Source organism: Psammomys obesus, unplaced genomic scaffold (assembly GCF_907164565.1).
Source record: "Psammomys obesus unplaced genomic scaffold, mPsaObe1.curated_primary_1811, whole genome shotgun sequence".
Lineage (NCBI taxonomy): Eukaryota > Metazoa > Chordata > Mammalia > Rodentia > Muridae > Psammomys > Psammomys obesus.
In genome coordinates this window covers 20,232,363-20,253,526 of record NW_026585797.1, presented here as the reverse complement: position 1 = coordinate 20,253,526, position 21,164 = coordinate 20,232,363, and the positions used below count along the sequence as shown (strand labels likewise).

Sequence of the window (21,164 nt, the reverse complement as noted above, 5' to 3'; positions counted from 1 at the left end):
TGGACTGTTCCCTCAGCATGACATCCTTAAGTTTATCTATATTACAGCGTGTACTGGAATTTCTTTCCTTTCATGTGTCTTCTGTGTGTGTGGGTGTACGCAAACAACTACTGTAGGGAGCTCATCGTATATTGCATCTGCTAGTTAGAATCTTTCCCAGCCAAAGTAATATTACTTTGGAGGAATTTTTCATCGCTCTGTCCCCAGAGCCAGACACGTAAAACTCAATAAATATATTGCACTAGATAAATCAATGCCAAAGTTTGTTCTGTGGACATAAAGGTATAACTGAACATTCAACACTTAACCTTAGGCATGCTCTCTTCTCTCATTTACACTTGTGCCTGAATTAAGTCCATCCAGGAGTTCTAGAATACTCTAAGGTGATGTACCAGAAACCTCCGTGACTTTTCCCTTGAACTTGATGGCTATGCAGATGAGAAGGTGACTAATTTTGACCAACTTGGTAAGGCTTAGAATCACTAAAGGAACAAACCTCTGAACCCATGTGGTGGTTAGAATGGGATGTTCCTCATAGAGTCATATGTTTGGACAGTTGGTTATCAGTTGGTGGTGCTGTTTGAGGAGGCTTAGGAGGTGGCCTTGCTGGAGGAAGTTCGTCACTAGCACCATTCCCAGGTTGCTCTATGAGCCTGCCTGTGGTTAGCTATGTGAGCTCTTACTTGTTCCTGCTGACTTGCCTACCCGCTGGCCACGCCTTCACACCATGATGGTAACAGAACGGTGAGCTCAGATAAACCCTTCTGTAAGCTGCCTTGGTTATTGTGTTTTAACACAGTAGCAGAAGAGTCACTAATACAGCATGCCTGTAAGAGATTTTATATCCTGGGCTAATTGAGGTGGGATGGCTCCCTCTGAGTGTGGGTGGTGCCATCCCTTGACTGGATAAAAGCAGAATGCCAGCTTAGCAAAGGCATTCACCTCTCTGCTTCCCAGCTGTGCACCATGACCACTGCCTGCCTGCAGCTCCTGCTTCCCCACTGTGATGCCTGAACCCTCAAACCGTGAGCTAAAACAAGCCCTTTTGCTCTTAAGTGGCTCTTGTCAGCTGTTTTAGCAGTAAGTAACGCAAGGACTGAGAGAGACTGTGTTATGGTTTCTACCATCAGCGCTGCGTATGTCCAAGAACGCAAGCTGAGCCTTGCAGTGTGTGACCTGACGTCTCTTCTGTGCCTGTCTGTGGTAGAATGAATGCCGCTCATCACAGGAAGCTGCAGCTTTCAAGAATTGCTTTTAAGAATGAAATGTTTTAAAATTCTGTTTGACAGTTTTACATAGTAATCGATGTCTTAAATGAGAAGTGTAAAGTTTTAAAATTGAAGTTGGTCTACATTATGACAGCCTTTATTTTGAAACACACAGTTCAAATCCCTTGTGAAAACTGCCTAAAAATGATGGGTGTAGGCAGTGGAAACAGGTCTCCTCAGAATAGTATCACTGGGAATGACAGAAAACAGTTACCACTTTTATTTCTTTGAAGTTTTAGCAATGTTGCTTACGGATAGGAGGCCTATATCGTTATTAAAAGCAAGATACCTGGGTGTGGAAAGGATGAGGTTTGGCCTTCATATGTTTAAGTTTTTCAGCAAAAACAATGAAAATGGCATTTTTAACAATCTAAGGCTCAGGGTGTAGCTTAGTCACAGAGTGTTTCTCTTAATTTCTTTTTTTAAAGATTATATATATATATATATTTCTTCCTGCATGTACACCTGCATGCCAGAAGAGGGCACCAGATCTCACTATAGATGGTTGTGCGCCACCACGTGGTTGCGGATTGGACTCGGGACCTCTGGAAGAGCCACCAGTGTGCTTAACCTCTGAGCCATCTCTTCAGCCCAGTCACAGAGTGTTTGTTGCATGTGCACAAAGCCCTGGTTTAGATTTTAGAAGAAAATCTAAAAGCACTGTGTGGCAGCTCAGTAGCAGCTCACCTGTCTCAAAAACGCAGGTGAGTCTCCGTAGTCTTTGCTAAGACGCTTGGCGTCAGTCACACAGACATCTGATTAACAAGCTAAGAAAGCTACAAAGCTACTGTTCCATTTGGAACAATCTTTTTTTAAAATTTTTATTTTTATTAAAAGAGTCTTTAGTCTTGGCATTTAGCTCAAGCTGACTTGATATTCAGATCCTGCTGCTTTAGCATCCTCAGTTATGGTAGGTACGTCGTGATGCCCAGCTGAAATCTTTGAGTTGAAGCGAGACAGAGACAGAGAGTTGTCTGTATAAACTATCACTGCAATAGGTGATGGCTGTCGTATAATTACTTTATCCAGTACGTTTCCTTTACACAAATTACAAATTCTAGAGATTTTAATATAACATTAAAAATAACTTCGTTTTTAGCTGGGCAGTGGTGGTATATACCTTTAATTCCATCTCTGGGGAGGCAGAAGTAAGTGGAATGGAATAGAACAGGGGTTCTCACCCTTCCTGATCCTGCGACCCTTTAATATAGCTCCTCATGTTGTGGTGATCCCAGCCATAGAATTATTTCCTCTGCTACTTCATAACTGTAATTTCGCTACGGTTATGAATTGTAATATAAATATAAGATGTGCAGGATAGCAGATATGTGATCCAAGTGAAAGGGCAGTCCAGCCCCCAAGGGGGTCATGACCCACAGGTCGAGGGCCCCTGGAATAGGAGGTCAAAGAAGAAAAACACATAGGTATAACCGCCTAATATTTGAAAAGGTGTCAAAAACAAACTGTTGGGAAAAAGAGCCTCTTAAAGATGTGGTGTTTGGAAAACTAGCTATCCACTTGTGAAAGAGCACAGCCGCATTCATGTGCAGGATCAGAATGGATCAAAGAGCATAAGGAATACCTGAAATTCTAAAGGCCTAGAGGAAAATAAGGGAAAACATTTCAAGACCTACACACAGGTAAGGACTCTCAGAAAAGGGCTCCAACAGCACAGAAAACAGGCCCCACAGTGGACGGGTGGGATTGAGTGAAATGAAAAAGCTTTGTATAACAAAGGAAACCTACAGCAGAGGGGCAGGTGGAGCGGAAGAGAGGAACATGCACGTGCATCTTATTAGGATGTTCAGGCCTTTGTGATGAAACGTTACCACCCGGCATTCAGAGTTAGATGAATTACCCTCCTCCATTGCTGCACAAAACCTGGCAAGGATTTTTTTTTTTCTTCATTAAGTCTCTATCTCTAATTGGACTTCTACAGTATGGTCCACAGGAATCTCTCTGAGAATCTTGTTCTTTTTTTTTTTTTTTAATATATTGGGAAGCATTACCACCTTGAGATTTATTGGCTACTCCTTGTCTGTTTTGAGGTTTGACTTGTTTATCCTAAAATAAAAAATAAAAAGGGGGAGCTACGGGGAACCATGGAGTTGGCCTTGCCTGGCTGCCTTAAGAGGTGTGTGTCATAGGCTTTTCAAGTTAGAGTCCCCGGCTCCTGGGGCACAGTATGCCACCTGGTTCCTGAGAGAATGATACACTCCCTCAGGCGCTGAAGCGTTCAGGCTGCTTTGTGTTTCTCGGTATGTTCCCTCAGTAGTCAAGGAAGCAAGGAAGCTAGAAGGGGCAATTGGTCTTAGACATTAATCTGTGTTCTTTGTATATAGCTTATATCACTGTGTCCTGGCATCTACAACTGTATTGAATCTGGCAATTGCCTATAAAAAGATTGTTCTCAGTAAAACTGCCACAGCTTAAGTTTTGCTGGTGGCCCCTCCAACCAGCCTAGTTTCATTCCTTGCAGCCCTATCAGGTGACATTGGCCGGGTAAGTAAGCATGTGAGCTTACAGATAGAATTTATTTGGGCGTCTGGTTCCAGAGGGATAGAAGTCCTTCACGGCAGGCAGAAATGGCAGCAGGCAGCATGGTGGCTAAAGCAGGGCGCTGAGAGCTCATGTCCTCAATGGCAAACATGTGACATGAAAAGGGAACTAAAGTCTTTCAACTCTCAGAGCCTGCCTCCAGCAACACACTTTCTCCACAGAGGCCGTACCTTCTGAGCCTCCCCCAACAGTGCCACCAACCAGGAGTGACTGTTGAAGTAGATGAGCCCACGGGAGAACTTGTCATTCAAGCCACCGCAGTAATAGACTCTGTGTGATTTGAAAAGGAGAGAGAAGACTTGTGGAGATGAATAGGATCAGCTTGAGGGAAGGAGGAAGGTGGGATGGGGAAATGGTGGGAAGAGAGAGCAGAGGACAATAAGTAATGAGGCTGAAAATGTCACAATGAAGCCATCACTTTGTGTTCTGACATAGACATATTAGAATGTTTATTCCCTGTTAATTTTACTCCTCCAAAGCAGTTGTTCTCCAGCTGGGAGACACCATCAGATAATGTTCCCCTGTGCTTTGTCATGTTTTTTTTTTGTTTGTTTGTTTTTTAATTAGACCCCTTGTCATAAAGCCTGTGTCTGCACCTCAAATGGGCATGTATTAAGAGGAAAAGACATTACGTATGTATGTCTGCATCATCTACACATACTCATATGTACACCAACACACACGACATTGTTAAGTGCATGCAGATAAAAATGAGTGCGCTTTCAGTTTTGCATGAAACTGTGGAAAGAGAAAAATTCTTTATCTGTCTGATCTGCCTCCGCATAGCAATGTTATAAAATACAGAAAAGATGAAAGAAAACTTAGGAAGGTACGGTGTGTGTCAGTATATCTGTCAGACAGCGATGGGGAGATAGTTCTTTCCCTGGGAAAGGAGTCGTTTTCTGAGGCTTGGGCCGTTGGGGTGGACTACGTTCATTCTTAGTGTGGAATTTCTGTCAGGGACCCCCAATACTAGGGTCATACAGATGGCCTCAGAGTTTGAGGAAACAGTAAAAGAGAAGAACGGGAAGCATGAGGTTTGCAAAAATGGGCACCTAATTAAAAAAATAGGATTCTGTTAAAATCAGTTTAGTAGTTTACTTCTAAACAATGTTTAGTGACTTCTTTTTTAAAATTAATTATCTATTTTATGTCTTAATTGCAGCTTTTCCTCCCTCCTAGCTTCCCAGTCCCTTTCTCTCACAGATAGAATTTGCTATGCTCCCAACTTCTCTTTCTCCTCAGAAGAGGCTCACGAAAAGGGAGGCCCGCCCATGGATATCAGCCCATCTTGGCATATCAATTCTGTAGTAGGACTAGGTGCATCTTCTCCTGTTGTGTCTAGGCAAGGCAGCCCAGTTAGGGAAAAGGGATCCAAACGTGGCCACAGAGTCAGATACAACACCTGCTCCTGCTGTTAGGAATCCCATGTGAAGACCGAGCTGTACAAATATTACATATGTGCTGGGGCCTAGGTTCATCCTGTGTATACTCTCTGTTTGGTGGTTCTCTGTGGGGAACTTCTTTACTTTTAAGTATAAATTTATTGCTGCCACACTTTTAAAGAATCCATTTTAATATGACCTATATAAAGATAAATATGTAAAATCTAAAAAGGCAGACACAGCTGTTTTTATTAGGTTCATCAAAGTATTCCCTACTAAATTGTTTCAGGGTTCAGCTAGGGCTTCTAGTATTATAAAAATGCATTTAAGCATTTGATTACATTGTGTTTGTTTGTGTGTGTGTGTGTGTGTGTGTGTGTGTGTGTATGAGGGCAACCTGCAGGAGTCTTTTCCACCATGTGGGTCCCAGAGCTTGAGCTCCAGTTGTCAACGCTTGGTGAAAACGCCTGCAGGTCCACTGAGACATCTTGCCACCCCATAAAGCATATTTTAAATGAATTGCTCTTCAGGCAACTCTCTTCATCTTCATCTCTGAGATAAATTGTATTACTTAGGAAGCACACAGAGTTGACATCTGAAGGGCGCCTGATATATTTGTTGTGTGATTTTCGATTTAGCGCTCAAAGGGAATTTCTGTCTTGCTAAGGAGAATTGACAGCCTCTTTAATTATTCATGAGCGCCCCTCCAGAATAAAAGTGAACATCGATACATAATTTTCACATTAGCAGAAATTTTTATTTCGAAAGTGATGTATGCGTAATGTCTGCCATACCCAGGCTAAGCAATAGATTATGCTCCTACTAGAAATAAAATCATAAAGAAACACTCTCAGAACAAACGTGTTCCCCACCCCGTTTCTGTACACCTACAAAATGCAACCTGTAGAGAGAACACTCCAATGAAAATTAAAAATGTGCTCTGTGACATTTAAGAGTGTTGTGAATACATATCATCAAAGATTTTAGGCCCAGAGAGTTGTGAGAGAAATTATGTGAAAACCAGATGAAACTGAAATGTTTAAAAATGTTTCTTTAGATGTCTTCGGTGGTTGTATCAAATAAGGTAACGTGTAAACATCTAAGGCAGATGGCAGAGAGTGGCTGAGGTGCCCCTGCCTCCGTGTGGATTTGGTTAGCTAGAGTTCTCCTTGTTCACTGCAGTTTCTGGTAGCTCTCAGCACGGGGAGCCCTGTGTGTGGCCCTCAGGAGGCACGGTGCCTGTGGGCTCAGGAAATAAAATCAGCGAGAGGCTCTGTTTTCCCACATCTCCCTGCTGGATCTGCTCCCTGGGTGACAATTCTTCTAGGTGATAGTTCTTAAACATTTAAAGACTGAAATCCCAATCTTCAAATCATGCCTAGTCTCATGGGTCAAATCTTAAGAAGTTAGTATACTAGCCCACCGTGGTATGGTTAAGCCATGGGGCTTTGCCAGTGTTCAAGTGGTTTTGACTTAAGGAAAACAAAACAAAACACTTTTGTGTAATTTAGCCTAATACTTCAAACTCCAATTAGTCTTCTAACAGCTGAGAATGTATCAATATAGAAAGGACCAAAGTGCAGTTAGGTAAAGGATCATAACTGTAATGAATATACGTTGATTGCATCATGATGCTGTCTGCTCTGCCTGCCCTAAACCTCATGCCTGGTTAGATACCTGGCTTCAGGGAGGACAGCTGTGGCCCCCAGTGGTCCGGAGAAGAGGTTTTTGATGTCTTATGTGCCAGAGAAGTCGGGGCACCTCTTGATTACTTAGCCTCTCCTACTCCAGTCACCCAGAGTTGCAGTCTATGCTCAGCTAACACACAGTTGTCCCAGCCTTTCAGCGTTTTGTTGCAAACCTTTTTATTACTGTAGAAGAGGGAAGAAAAGCCATTTAATGCCAATGACTAACAGAAGGTTTTTAGACATGTCCCAAATCCACATAACATTTTCAGAATACGCATTGCAGCGTACATCAGCATTTAGTAAGCATTTAAAAAGCAAACAGCCACATGAAGGGTTTCACACACAGCTGGGCAGCGTGAGGTTTCTCCTCCTGTCTCCTGTCGCTCCCCCACTCCCTCATGTGAAAGCAGTAGAGAAAAGTGGTTTCCAGAGATGCAGTCGATGAATTTTTTTCTGCACCTGATGTTAGCCAAGATACAGTTGTAGATTTAGTTAGAGGCCAAGTAAAGGCGTGGCTCCTCCCTGCCATCATCTTGTGATGAAAACAGCAGAATGCCAGGAAGAGGCTGGAGCCTCTGATGTCCGAGGCAGCAAAGCCAGATTGCCCTGCACTGGACGCTGCCAGCAGACGGGAAAAGAAAGTGTGATGCCATTCCTCCTCCAGGTGGCCCCAGGGTGTTCTGTCCCTGCTCTCTGAGTCAACAACACTTTACTTTCCCTGTGTTCAAGAGTTGCAGGAAGGCAGTGAAGGACCTCAGACAGGCCTGTAGCTGCTTGCTCTGCTGTGCGAGGAAGGGCAGATGCTGCAGAGAGCCCTTGTGTGGGGGAATAAGGGAGGACCTAGCTGTAGAAACAGGCATGGCATAGGTCCCAACAGATGCCACATGGTGACTGAAGACCCCTACCCATCATATTGTCATTCTACGAGAAAAATATAGTCTAGGCGAGAAGGGTCATTGCAGTTGTCTGGAGTTTCAGAATGCTCACTCTAGTCAAAATATAGATGAGTAAAGATGAAATTGTTCATCCTGAGCCCCCTAACCCCCAGTTTCCCCACTGGGATTACAATAAAATTCAAAGACTCCAGGGCCCAGCACTTAGAATTTTGGCGCTAGTACATGTGTTTTTGTGATTTTGTGGTAAGGTGTTTTCTGTTTTGAAACTCTGCTATTATCTCTGAATTATAGCCATATTCTTTTATTATTTTTCACTTGGGCCTATTTTTATGGCAAAATCCTTTATTTTCTCAGGAAAGATTATATGCTTTCATGCATCTGTTTTATTTTAAGTTCTCTGGACAAAAATCTGAAGTCTTACACTAAGGAAGACACATTTGAAGCTACCCTCAACTCTGTTTTCATCCAGATAGTTTAGCATATTATATGTATCATTAGCAACTTCTGGTCTCCAGCCAAATTGGCATCTACAACTGAAGCAAACCATTGGCTCCATTGTTGCATAGAAAACATCCTTCATTGTTTGTTTTTACAGCTCTGTGTGTGTGCGTGTTCGCGTGCGTGTTCGCGTGCGTGTGCGTGCGTGCTTACATGGCCTTGTCACAGCACATATGTGGAGAGTTTGCAGTGGCCAGGTCTCTGCAGGCATGGTAACATCTTGCTGGCCCAACATCCATCTATCTATCTATCTTTCTTTCTTTCTTTCTTCTTCTTCTTCTTCTTTTTAATAATTTATTATGTAGACAGTGTTCTGCCTGTGTGTATACCTGCATGACAGAAGAGGGCACCAGATATCATTATGTGATGGTTGTGAGCCACCATGTAATTCCTGGGATTTGAACTCAAGACCTCTGGAAGAGCAGACAGTGCTCTTATCCTCTGAGCCATCTCTTCAGCCCTACCATCATCCTGCTCTGCTTTTCGTGTTTTGCTTTTATCCTTTATGTTTATGTAATTGTATTAACCCTCCCTCAACCTGCTCTTGGATAAAGAGACACTGAAGAGGTATTATTAACAGACATTCAAGAGCATGTATTTTTCACATATGTGAAAAATAGCTCCAGTTCCCCATTTGCACGTTCTAAGCATGTGCCTCGTGCACTGACAGCAGTGTTAAGCTTCTACAAGGTCACTGTGTGAAGCTCGCATTCTTTTTGTCAGCTGTGTAATGGTCTTTCAGTATGGCTGCGCGGTCATTTATCAGCCATACTTTTATTGGTGGAGGTTCTATCCAGCCTGTGAAAATTTAGAATGTTGTTTTGACATTTTTTTTACATAGACTTTTCTGTACCATTTTCTTCTTCTCTTTTTGGTGTGTTTGTGTTATTAAAGTGGAGCTGCTGGTTCAAGATGCTGTGTAGTTTTGTCTTCACAGTTAGCGGCCAGATCCGTGTCATGGTATCTCCACCACCTCTGTCCTCCTCCTCCCTCTCTCTAGGTAGTGCACCTCTTCCTTCTAACAGTTTCCCTTCTGCCTTCAAGACACATATATGTCATTACCCTGCCTTGTTCACCCTTTCATGATCCCCTTTCTACTTTCATGTCTTATAAGTCCCCCTGGAGATTTGCCCATGTGGCTGTTGACAGCATTTCTGGTTCTTGTACACACTGACGCTGCTCCCTCCGATCCTTTGGAATGCCTGCTTCCCCAGCCCCAGGTACCTTCCTTGAACACTGACTATTCTGGGGAACGCATCGCAGGTCCCTGGAGCCTGGCCTCACACTGGGTCTCACACTTAAACGCTCTGCTCTCTGAATTCTGGCTGTCTTGGTCTCTCCTTTTGGTTTTGTTTGCTCACCCTGGAAAGTTTCTGTCTGGTGTTCTCCTCCTGGACACCTGAGGTTTAAAACTGGAGCAATCAGAAGGCTCAGGTAGTGTGTGCGTTTGTATGTGTGTGTTATACATGACTATGTGGCTTGCACACATGTGAGGCCAGAGCAGGATGTCTGGGGTCTCTCTATACCACTCTCCATTCTATTGCCTTGCATCAGGGTCTCTCACTATAGACTGTTTCAGCTTGCCTGGATGGCCGGCAGGTTCTGAGGAACCTCTGCTCCACAGTGCATGGGTTCCAGGCATGTGCAGCCACACCCAGCCTATTACCTGAGTTCGGAAGTGAACTCAGGTCTTCATGCTCACAGAACAAGTCATTTTACCCACCAGGCGAAGCCCTGCTTCCTATTTTCTTAGGAAAGGTTTTTCACTTTATCTTGCTGAGAAATTTTAGATTTGAAAGATGGCAGCAGAGCAACAGGTCTTTTCTTACAGCATAAGGAAATCACCGAGATGGCTGCTGAGAGGCAGCGTCACGTCTGCAAACACAGGCTTGATTTGTGTGAGAGGCTCCCTTCATATCAGTGTTCGGTGGTCTGTTTTGTGTGTTTGCAGTCATTGGAAGTGTAACTGTCGTATTTGTTATCACACCCACTGTATTACTTTCTCTAAGAAATACTATAGAGCTATCTTCTTTTTTTCATGTTTTTTAATTGAAAATAATTTTTTTCACACATTATATTCTGATCCTGATTGCCCTCTTTAATCTCCTCCCAGATCCTCCTCACCCTTCTAACTCCATGCCTTCTCTCTCAGAAACAAACAGGCAAATAAAACAAAATGAAAACAAAGAAAAAGGCACGAGAAACACACACATAGACACACACACACACAGAAACCATAAAAACACAAATTGGAAACCATATATGATCTTCCTTGTAATGGAATCAGTCATCTCTTGAATCAGCCTGTTAATAAACAAAGATAAGTATGTGTTACAGTAGCATTTTTGCGTTATTTTTATTTTCTTCAGAGACTGCGAAGAGAACATTTCAAGAGAAAGGCATCCTGGCTGGGGAAAGCAGAAGTTTTAAGCCTCACTTGACCTTTATGAAGCTCTCAAAAGCACCGATGCTCTGGAAGAAGGTGAGAGCTCATTTGTATCCTGGTCATATTTTCTAGGACTCACCAGTCTTCAGCATGGTTGGGGGTGTTAATGACATTTTATGTTTTTGGCACCCTAACCTTCTTGTTCCTGGGACTCCAGGTCAATTCAGTTCTAAACCAAGAGTGCTGAAGATCCAAGTGTTCCTAGGAGCCTGTTACAGCCTCCTTTGCTGAGTGGCTGTTGTGGGCACACTGACCCCAACTGCTGTAGCTTTTTTTTTTTTTTTTCCGATTTGTCCCTGGAGAAGCCTCTAGATGGTGCCAGAGGTCAGTTGTGCTGCTTTCTTGCTTATGGTTTCTGCTTCCTGCACCTAGCTCTCAGGGCTTCTGAGGATGCTAGCCTCTGTTCAGCTGCTGCTCAAGCCCAGGCTGAGGGATGCTTTTGGGCTCTATTTTTTGTAGGTTTTTCAATGATTCCAAAAGACAGTCTTGCGCTTTCAGCAATCATCTCTACTCAGGTCCTGGAACAAGGGTACCATGGCCTGGATGAAAAAGGATCCATGGGACCCTTCCCCTCCCTGTACTTCTCCCTATATGGGTGGGCTACAGTGACAAGCTAGGAAAAGTGTGTTTTAACTTCCTTCAGCATTGGGTGATTTTACCCCCACCCACACACATACATAGGTATACACGCATGCATGCATGCACGCACGCATGCACACAAGCACACGCTCACCTTTTCTTCATATTTACATTTCAGCCTAGGGGTTCCTTATGCAAATTAAGTCATCTGCTGGCCTCTGTTTTATCACAATTTCTGACAGGAACGTACAGATGGGTGTCCACTGCCTGCTTTGCATTCCCTTTGCTCTTGTTAAGGCTCGTCTGCTGCTCGTTAATAAGTAGAACCCCTCACCTCCTCCATCTCCCACCCATGCGCCAAGTTTAGCATGTTCTGTTCTCAGAATCGTTTTTTTTTGTTCTTTAAAACATGGGTTTGGGTAATTCCTCCTGTGCTTGTGAGCTTCCTACAAACTGTTGTTAAAGGTGTCCTCAAAAAGACATCTTGCTATGTGAAACACTCACTAATATCAACATAAGGCATGATTACATACCACTCTAGGAAAAGCGATTATTGTGATAGTTTTTGCAGTCTTGATTGATGACCTGCATATCATGTTGACTGACTGCTGACTTCTCACTCATTATCTTTCTTGTTCTGCTTTCAATGGATTGCCTTCTTCCAAGTGGTTTCACACTTAATCCCAGAGTGACAAATCAGTGGTAAAGGTAATTCCCCTCTTTCAGAACTTAATCCCAGAGTGACAAATCAGTGGTAAAGGTAATTCCCCTCTTTCAGAATGTTGCTTTGTCTTCACAATATTAGCATACAATGGGATCACCCAGTGACACCTAGATGTCTAAATGCTACAGGATGCAGATTTTGACCTCTCAGACTGTTCCTGTATGAATTCTTGACATTAGCTGCTCAGAACTGTCTTCCTCGCCCCGGAGGAAGAGGATACAAGACAATGAGGTCACATCCTTGAGTTTTGGAGTCCAGTCTCTGCGTCTAGGAACCTGTCTTACTCTCAGTCTCTTCCCTCCCACCAGCCAACCCGAATTCACTCACATTCATTTCTATATATGGCAAGCTTCTGTTGCAAACCGTAAACATTTCATAAAATTTGGTAGCTATTACATGCCAGGGACTGGTGGCTTAGACCTCTGTTGGTAATCAATGGTGTATAATCTTGAAATCAGATTGCATTCTCTATAGATTAGAAGTCTTAATCTATAAAAAACAAATTACAGTAGTCTCTCTCTTCTCTGTGGAGGAGATGTAACAAGGCCTCCCATTAAATGCCTGAAACCACAGATAATGCTTATCACTATGTATGTTGTTTTCTCCCTGTGTGTGTTCACTCAAGAAGCAAGCTCTGCCTTATCTTTGGTATGTCAAATGTATCATCATTACTATGCACCTTGGGGGCATTGTTAGGTAAAAGTATGAATTATTTAAATGTGTGCACTGTGACGCCATGACAGTCAGTTCTTATAGCTGATATGGTCACTGAGTGGCTGCCGGGAGGTCTCTGTGTAGTGTGGCTACGTTGGCAAAGGGCTGCTAGAATTCATAGTCCTCAGTCCCCCAGAACTACATGTCTGTACCACCAGGGATGGTGGTGGTATTTTCTATCGACTACTTTTAAAATGTGGTTGACCACAGAGAACTGAAAACGTACATAAAAGGTGGGGCCTCTGCCCATTTAGTGCCTGTCTGCACTTCCCGTCTCCTGCAGGCTGACTGGCAGGCTGCTTTCCCCTGGAAACTCCCTCCTGGGCAGTAATGAAACAGTATGCCAGTGGCCTCTAAGGTACCCTGTGATCCAAGCAAGTTGAGCCTAAAATGAACTATCCTGGGCTGTACTCACCAACTTCCATTGTTCTTTAGGTGGATAAGAAAGTAAACGAGAGAGGGGTGTGGTAATAGTCGCCTTTCCTACTTATGTGTGGGATGCGAGTCACTTCAAGTACTTTATTTTTTATTTTAAAAGTTGTTTTGATTGTAAAGTAGTTGTGCTATGTAGACAGTTCAATATATATATCATCCTATAGAATGAAAGTAATGAAACTTTGTTCATGATGATGCAGGGCTTCACTGTGTAGGCCAGGCTAGCCTCAAACTTGAGCTCTTGCCTGAGTCTCTTTAGCATCAGGATTGAGATGTGTAACCACACCTGACCACGAATAAACCTTCATATGTCGGTTCCATTTGTGGTACCTTGGACACCTCTCCCTTGGCGGTTGCTTGCGTTCTGTTTCTTTGCTACAGAAGCGCTGGGGCAATAAGCATCCACATTCAGTTTCCTTGGAAGGTTGCTGTCACCTTAGGGAACTGATTGTTTGGTGTAGGGCTGGTGCTACAATGGGTTCGATCTCTAGTGCCAATCATGGTATCTGAGAGCAACATTTGTTAGGTCAATTCCTGGTGTAAGGACGGCCAAGATTGTAAATAGTGGCTTGAAGAATGGAACAGCCCTTTGGGTTGTCAAGCATGTAGCCAGCACTGAAAAATACTACTACAAAAAAAGTGTATTATTGAGGCTGGAGAGATAGCTCAGCGGTTAAGAGCACTTGTTGCTTTTGCAGAGGATTCTGGTCCAGCTCCTAGTATGCATGGAGACTCACAGTTACCCTGTAACTCCAGTTCCAGGGGACCTGATGTCCTCTTTTGACCTCCATGGACACCGGCCATAAACATGGAGCACAAACATAGACGCAGACAAATTACTCATATGTGTGAAGTGAAACACAGAAATCTAAATAACACTTGAAAGTGTGTTCTTTAACAAAGATGCCTTTGTTGCTGATATTATCATGAATCACCTTGAAAAGGAAGTTCTTCGTGCATGAAGATGCTCATGGAAACGCTGGCAATCATAGAGAAAGGTTAGAAATAACGTCTACAGTAGAGGGATTTTTAAGTCAGTTATGTAAAGCTTATATCAACGATTTAAGCATCTGTTAAAGTATATAACTAGAAGGACATAATGATAGTACAAGAAAGTAAATGAAGTTTAGAATGTGTGTTTTAGTTAGAGACCTATAAGAACGTGTCAGAGGTTGCTTTGCAGAACTCTTACCGTGTCTTTTTGAATGCATTTCAGAGGTAAAGAGTGACCTTGTCAGTGCTCCTTTAGCCAGTGATTTTTCTGGTGTACGGGTGAATAGAGCTGACCTCAGTATCCCTAGCTTTCAGTGAGCTCTCTTTGGAATATCAAGGATTCCTACTCAACTGGTTAGGATTGTGCTGGTTTCCAATGGAAGACGGTCTTGGTGAATTAATTTTGGGTGTGATACTGAAGCAATCCCAAGATACTGGTGGTGCTATTTTGGGATCGATGATTACCGCTTTAAAAAAAAAAAAAGTAGTGTGCCAGGCAGAGAATATCTGTAGATTAGCAGAGGCAACCTTCAAGACAGCAGGACAGACAGACAGCCCACGCTGTGTTAACTGTAGGTGACGCTGTCAGGGAGATTAGTTTCCCTTCTCTTATGTAGTCATTGTCATCTTTTAATGACATGAAAAGTTATTATCCATGGTAAACTTGAGGAAAAATTCAAAGCTGGAGCTGTAACAGTTTGTTTAGGAAGGTAAAATATCTCATTAACATCTTGGACAGAGCCTGTGCACACTTGGGAAGCATTCTGCCAGCCAAGCTCCATCTGTAGGCCCATTGTGGCTCTTGGTAAACCACTTATAAATAGGACACCAAACCCACTACTCTTTGAGGGGAACTCTCTAAAATAAATTTGAAGGAACATGAATTATCTTGTTTTATAGCCCCAGCAAAATCACAGAGTGCCTCTATGTCATAGGGGCAAGCAATCTTTCCACCTGTTCTGATGTATCTACTTGGTGGACAATTATGACAAATAGTCTGATTACATTTTATAATGATGGTTTTTATCTTGCTTTGAACCTCCAGCTGGCTTTCCTGTATGTACAGAAGGAGAGTGATAGAGGAACATCTTCAAGTTCTTCTAGGAAGGTGGTGGCAATTTAGAAACCTCCTGACAACACACATGACTATGAGGACAATGGGGAACAGCCCCTACAACATCTTTTTGTGTTTTTGACACAGGATCTCATTGGTATTCCTGGCTGGCCGGGAACTCACAGTGTAGACCAGTGTTGTAAGCGGTTAAAATTCACTATTGGTTTATCTTCTAGTAATGCTGCTGTTAATCCTCAGCAGCTGTAAAACCAAATCACCACACAGAGACTGGGTTTTTAGTTAACCTAGAACACAGTGCTGGGCAATATTTACTCCCTCCGAAACCTCCAAGCCCTCAGTTTCCTAACATTTAAATTTCCCACATTATACTTGCTTTTTGTGAAATCTTAGGTCTGGTTCATGCTCCACATCCTCCAAGATCTCTCCTCCAGCTCTGCTCTCCTCCTCTCTCTCCTCCCACTCCTTTCCTGCCTTCTGGCTCCTCCCCTCTTTCCTGTCCTCTGGCTCCTCCCATTGCACAACATTGTATCTAGTTGCTTTATTTTGTTCTGTTTACACAGAGTTGAGACAGGATGCTTATAATGATTATCGCAATGCAATATCCAGATTGAAACCAGAGAGTTGGGGGTGGGGAAATCAGCATTTGAATTAACAAGGGTAAGGCATATACATTTTAAAAGAACATTATACCAACAGACCAGACTGCCTTCACACTTGTAAGGAACTTCTGTGTCTGCCCCCACACCGCAGTGCTAGAGTTACAGGTGTGTGTTGCCATGCCCCTGTATACACAGCATCCTTAGTGAAACCAAGAGATGGAGAATTATTTTAGATACCAAATTCTGTGCAAGTCTGGTCAGAAGCAACAAGGACCAGCAGGACCTCCTTTGGGTGGGGGAGGGACCCTCTTGGTGGAAGATGAGGATCACTCCAGATTCCCACTGCAGAGGAAGAAGGCATGCAGTATGGGAGTGGCTGAGGAAGAGGCGTGTCCCAGGCGTATCACCTTCAGAAAGGGAGGAAGTCCCTACAGCCACAACTGGGGGGACTCATGCATGAGGGTATATTTTCTGATATGGGGGACAGGATGGGTAAACTGTCCCAGAACTCCAGCAGAGGGAGGAAGTTCTGCCTCAGACAGCCTTAGAGACAGCACTACCACAGCCTCCACCCAGTTCCTGGAAGCAGACACAAGCTGTCCTACAGAGGGAGTAACCCCTTCCTGCGTGTCTGGGATCAGACTTCGTTAAGTTTTATTGGGAGCCTCCACTCCAGCACAAACCCCTTGAGACCACAAATTCTTGGAACCAGAGCTAACAGCTTAATGGCGTCTGTTTCTTACTTTTGAGTCTTTTTTACATCACCAAGTACATTGAAAACACCCCTCCCTTTGTATGGAGGGCTGTTAATGCTAAAGGTTCAATGCAGTCTAACGTCAGGTAGAATTATAATTTCTTCTGAAATGCTCTCCATGCCGTTTGTCAGCGCGCCGTCGAGTACACTGCTTCTCTTCACTTGCTTCAGTGTGCCTGTAACGCAGTCTTGCACATTGTCTGCCGTGTGCTCGGTTTCCACACAGGGATAAAAGCCTAGCTAAGGTTTATGATTGTCTAATGATTGCAGATGGTATCCACAAAGGTAAACCTACCAGAATGCAAACTTTGTACCTCTGTGTACTTTGAGTGTCTTGAAGAATCTAGAAACTGTTGCAAGCTTGCTGTGCCAGAGTCAGTCAGACAAGGTCGTGCGTGCGTTTCTACAATGTCAGAATTTATTGAAAGGCAATAAACTCCCAGGCCTTGCAGGTTTCATTTGGCTGTGGTTTGTTGTGTGATCTCTGTTTCCCTTGGCAGCTGGCCGTTGGAAAACAAGTTCCAACCCAATCTCAACTGCCAATATTAACACTTTAGTCAGGCAATTCAAATTGTATCTGTTTCTCTGTATCTATATATAGATTGTGGGAAGAGTTATGAAAGAGTTAAAGATGACATAGCCGAAGATTTCAGGGAGCTCAAAGAGGCCTTAGGGGGGGCTGAAGCAGAGACAGAGGGTCACTTCAGTGATTAGCTTGATGAACCCAGCTGGATTGTTGCTGGAAACTCAGAAGCAGGATGTAGTTGAACCCGCTTGAACTGCGGGTCAGGGTCAAGTTGAACTGCAAGGGTGAAATGTGGGTCTGGGAGGCTGCAGAGCTGAAGGGCAGGACTGCTCTGGGTGGAAGAACAGGTGGGATGAACAGCAGTGTCCACAATGCGGGCGAGCTGAGATGTAGCCCCGAGGACAGTTGGAAGTTCTTTGCCAGTCAGCCCGCGGCCCTGCAGCTACTGGTGGCTGCCTCCATCTTTAAATGAGTCTCAGCCTTAGATCTTCTTATGAGGTCTAGGTGAGGGTCTGGTGTGTTTGATAAATTCCTGGCCTGTTTTCCTTAAGGTTTTAATGTGTCTTTGATCTCATATGGCCTGAGTCTATTTTTTCTAAGCTTGTGGGTGATGCCTTTTTCCTTTTAAGACTGCATTGTGTATCGGTGAGTGCCTTGTGGGTGTCTGGATAGTGTTGATGTCTATAAAATGGTGTTTGCGAAGTGGACTCATCCTGGCCGTGGTACAGCTTGAAAGCCAGTGTCTTACACAACGTGGAGTAGCGTAAAGCAAGGAATAGCCTGACCGCCATACAAATGTGTGGGGAATGGTAGACGGAGAGCTAACTTACTGCTTTATTGACTCCCTGTTGGGCCTGGTTATCTTAGAGAGAAATGACACAGTCACCCTCATATTAAGTCTTCAGAGTGCAGTGGAGATTCAAAGCAAGTGTTTTCATTAGCATTTTTTTTTTTTTTTTCTGAAAAGTTTTTCCCAGAGAACGTCTTCGGGGTTTCAGGAATTACACGGCTGAGCAGAGGCCAACAACGCTGAGCTAAGTAGAGTAATCGGACTCAGGAGCTCAACGTTCAGCCGTTTATTGAATGTCACACGTTCACCGCAGGTTCCTTTGGACATGTCATGGGTCAAGGCGACTGTGCTGCGCTCTGTGCTTATGCAGCACGTTTCTACCTAATATAGCACGTCTTTACGCAGCATAGCACGTCTCTGTGTAGCATAACACACCTTCACATGGCTGAGCTCCCTTCAACAGGGACTTTTTTTTTTTTTTTTTTTTTTGGTCTGAGAGCTTACATTTTGATCTACAAGTACAAGGCAGAGAAAAGAGGCACTGGGAACATTGCCAGCTTTTGAAACCCCAAAGCCTGCTCTCCCCTACCGCCCTCCCCCCACCCCACCAGTGACTTGCCTCCTCAGGCCGCACCTCCTAATCAGCTTGGGACCAAGCATTTAAATGTATGAGTCCGTTGGGGCCATTCTTACTCGGACCACTAAAGCTTGTGTGCATGTGTGTTTGTGTGTCTGTATGCTCATTTGTGTGCATGTGCATGGAGACAAGAGCCTTGGGTATTATCCTTAGAAATGCTGGCCATGTCCTTTGAGACAGAGTGGCTCCTTGGTTTGAAGCTTACCAGTTGGGCTAGACTGATTGGCCAGTAAGCCCCAGGAGTGCAGAAACAGTGTAACTAGGGATGGGAATTAGTATCCATCTGAACTTTAGGAGAAATTAATTGCCACTAATTCTATAGTCCAGCATAGTTTCCGTGAAGTCCTGAAGGAAGGAGACCTCATGCCGCAAAGAATGGGTTCAGCACAGCAAAGTGCCTGAACAGCCCTAGGGAAGAATTCAATGTCAAAAACTAGCCCCCCCCCCTTTTTTGATGTTGTTTTTTGAGACAAGGTTTCACTGTGTAGCCTTGGCTGTCCAAGACTGGCTTTGTAGACCAGGCTGGCCTGGAACTCACAGAGATCTGCCTGCTTCTGCCTCCCCCAGTGCTGGGATTACAGGCATTCACCACACGTCCCCTTCCCCCCACCTCCAATTTTACCATAATTCAGCTTGCCTGTGCCTGTGGTTAGTTTTAGAATTTTTTCTTAGTAACCTGAGCTTGGAGGCAGAATCAGCTGAGGGCTTTTCTGGAATAGAAGAGCAGAGAGCCCTGCCTTGTGCCCACAGTGGGCACAGAAATAATGCCAGAAACACTTGCTGGACTATTTCTCCGAGACAACGCAGAGGCAGTGAGCAGGCTCGTCTGTGCTGGGTAACCAGCTAGCGTAGCCTCCCTGACGTCGAGTTTGATTGGCATCTTCCAGTGCACCGGAGTAACCGCATCCCTCCAAGAGGCTAGATCGCTGATGACGTCCAAAGTTGTTTTGGTCAAAGGACTAAATGTGGTTTGAAGTTCCTGTGCCTGCAGCTTCCTCGCCTTCCCTGGTGTCCCTCTGGGGTCATCTTTTCAGCTGTCACCCTTCTTCACTGTGTTACCAGCCCGTCACACCTCTGGGCTCCCTGCGTATGGCTAGCGCGGCACTGCAGGGGCGCTCTGACGCCACGCCTGTCTAGAATGACCGAATGCGCCAAACCCAAGCGCGCCAGGACCACTGCCGCTCCCGGCGGAAATCTAAGGCCGCTGCCCTGCTCACGCTGCTGGAAATACTGTTCTTGGTAGGTTAGTCTTGGCTGAAACTTCTCATTAAAAATACAGTGTGTCTGAACATTTTTACTCATTTGAACCCACAGACGAAATTATAGTTTAATTTTTTAAAAAATGAGTTTTGGAAGTTGTCTTAAAAAGGTACAGTACCAAGGTGGCTAATTAGAATTGCCTTTGGTTGCTTTGAGTATATTAAATATAAAGGTTCTGTCTCAAATTTTACCAGGAGTGACAGGAAATTTTTTTTTCCATAAAAAGACATTTTCAGGGATTTTGGAATGTGCATCAGCTGGTGATTAAGTCCATTTTCCCAATCAAGGATAAAAGAGAAAATGGACCGTTATAATCTTGTAGCGGACTGGCATGCCTCCACAGTGGGTTAATGCTGGGTGGAGGCCAAAGGGAATCTGTGGCCATAAAACGAATAGAAGCCGCACGCAAGCAAACCAGCCGAAGTTATTTGTGTGGTAGTGGGGTTTTTATCGCGGGAGGGATTGGGCAGGCTCGTCGGGCAGCCGGCTGCTGCTCATTCTAATTACCCGCAGAAAGAAAGAAACGCGGTGTTTTTCCTGAGAGCCCCCTCTCCATCTGAGCAGACATGAAGGCTAACGCACTGAAGTATGATTGGAAGTGTATTCCCACTCCTAAATATGAGCTGCTTTATTGCCTTGATTCACTGGAGTCCTAGTCTCAGGAAAAGAGATACTTGAAAAACAGAACGACGGCTCCCGGGGAGATGGCGCAGTCAGTCATGCGCTGGTCGCGCAAGCGTGAGGACCTGATTTGGGTACTCAGCACCATGTAAGAAAGCTGGCCTGGCACAGCTGGACTCCTGGCACTAGCTAGCCACGCTTAGCTACCGGAGTCCTGGTTTTGTCCTTGAAGCCAAGTTGGCAGCGGCGTTTTTCACTATTGGCAGATGCGTGTCATCATCTTGAAGGCCTGTGTGCGCCACTGTTTTTACACCGTCCTCAAGCCGATGGCCAGAGCCTAAGCGGCCTGTCTGGATTGGATTGTGGTAAAGGCGCACAGCTTCCCTTCAGGCCAGAGCCCTTCTCTGCTCCCGCCCAGGAGACTCTTCCGCTGCCGCCCCCTAGAGTCTCCGCTTTTAGTGTTCGGCCCTCTCCGGTTAAAACCCTCTCTGGAGCTACACTTCCCGTGCTTGCCTGCTCCGCCTTCTGGAAAGGGCAAAAGAATTAAGTCAGGGCTGGGAGGGGTCCCCCGAAAAGGTCCGGGGAAATCCTTGATACCTTGACCAGACACAAGCCTCTTGGCCGGTGCCCGCCGTGTACAAAGCGAGGCTGGGGCGGACACAGGAAGGGTAGGTCAGGCTTGGGTAGTCTAGCTTTCCTGGGGTCATGCGCTTAAGA

General features: G+C 44.5%; 1 protein-coding gene across 4 annotated transcripts in view; it reads left to right on the top strand.

The window, feature by feature from the left end:
• Nucleotides 1-21,164, top strand: part of Akap7 (A-kinase anchoring protein 7) — a 128,062-nt gene that overhangs the window by 45,670 nt on the left and 61,228 nt on the right. For all 4 annotated transcript variants that reach the window (XR_008719248.1, XM_055599304.1, XM_055599302.1 and 1 more), the window contains exon 6: nucleotides 10,664-10,776. Coding sequence is in view for 3 of the 4 variants with exons in the window: in XM_055599304.1 (XP_055455279.1) it covers nucleotides 10,664-10,776 (113 nt within the window). In the remaining variant the exon portion in view is untranslated. The remainder of the gene's footprint in view (nucleotides 1-10,663; nucleotides 10,777-21,164) is intronic.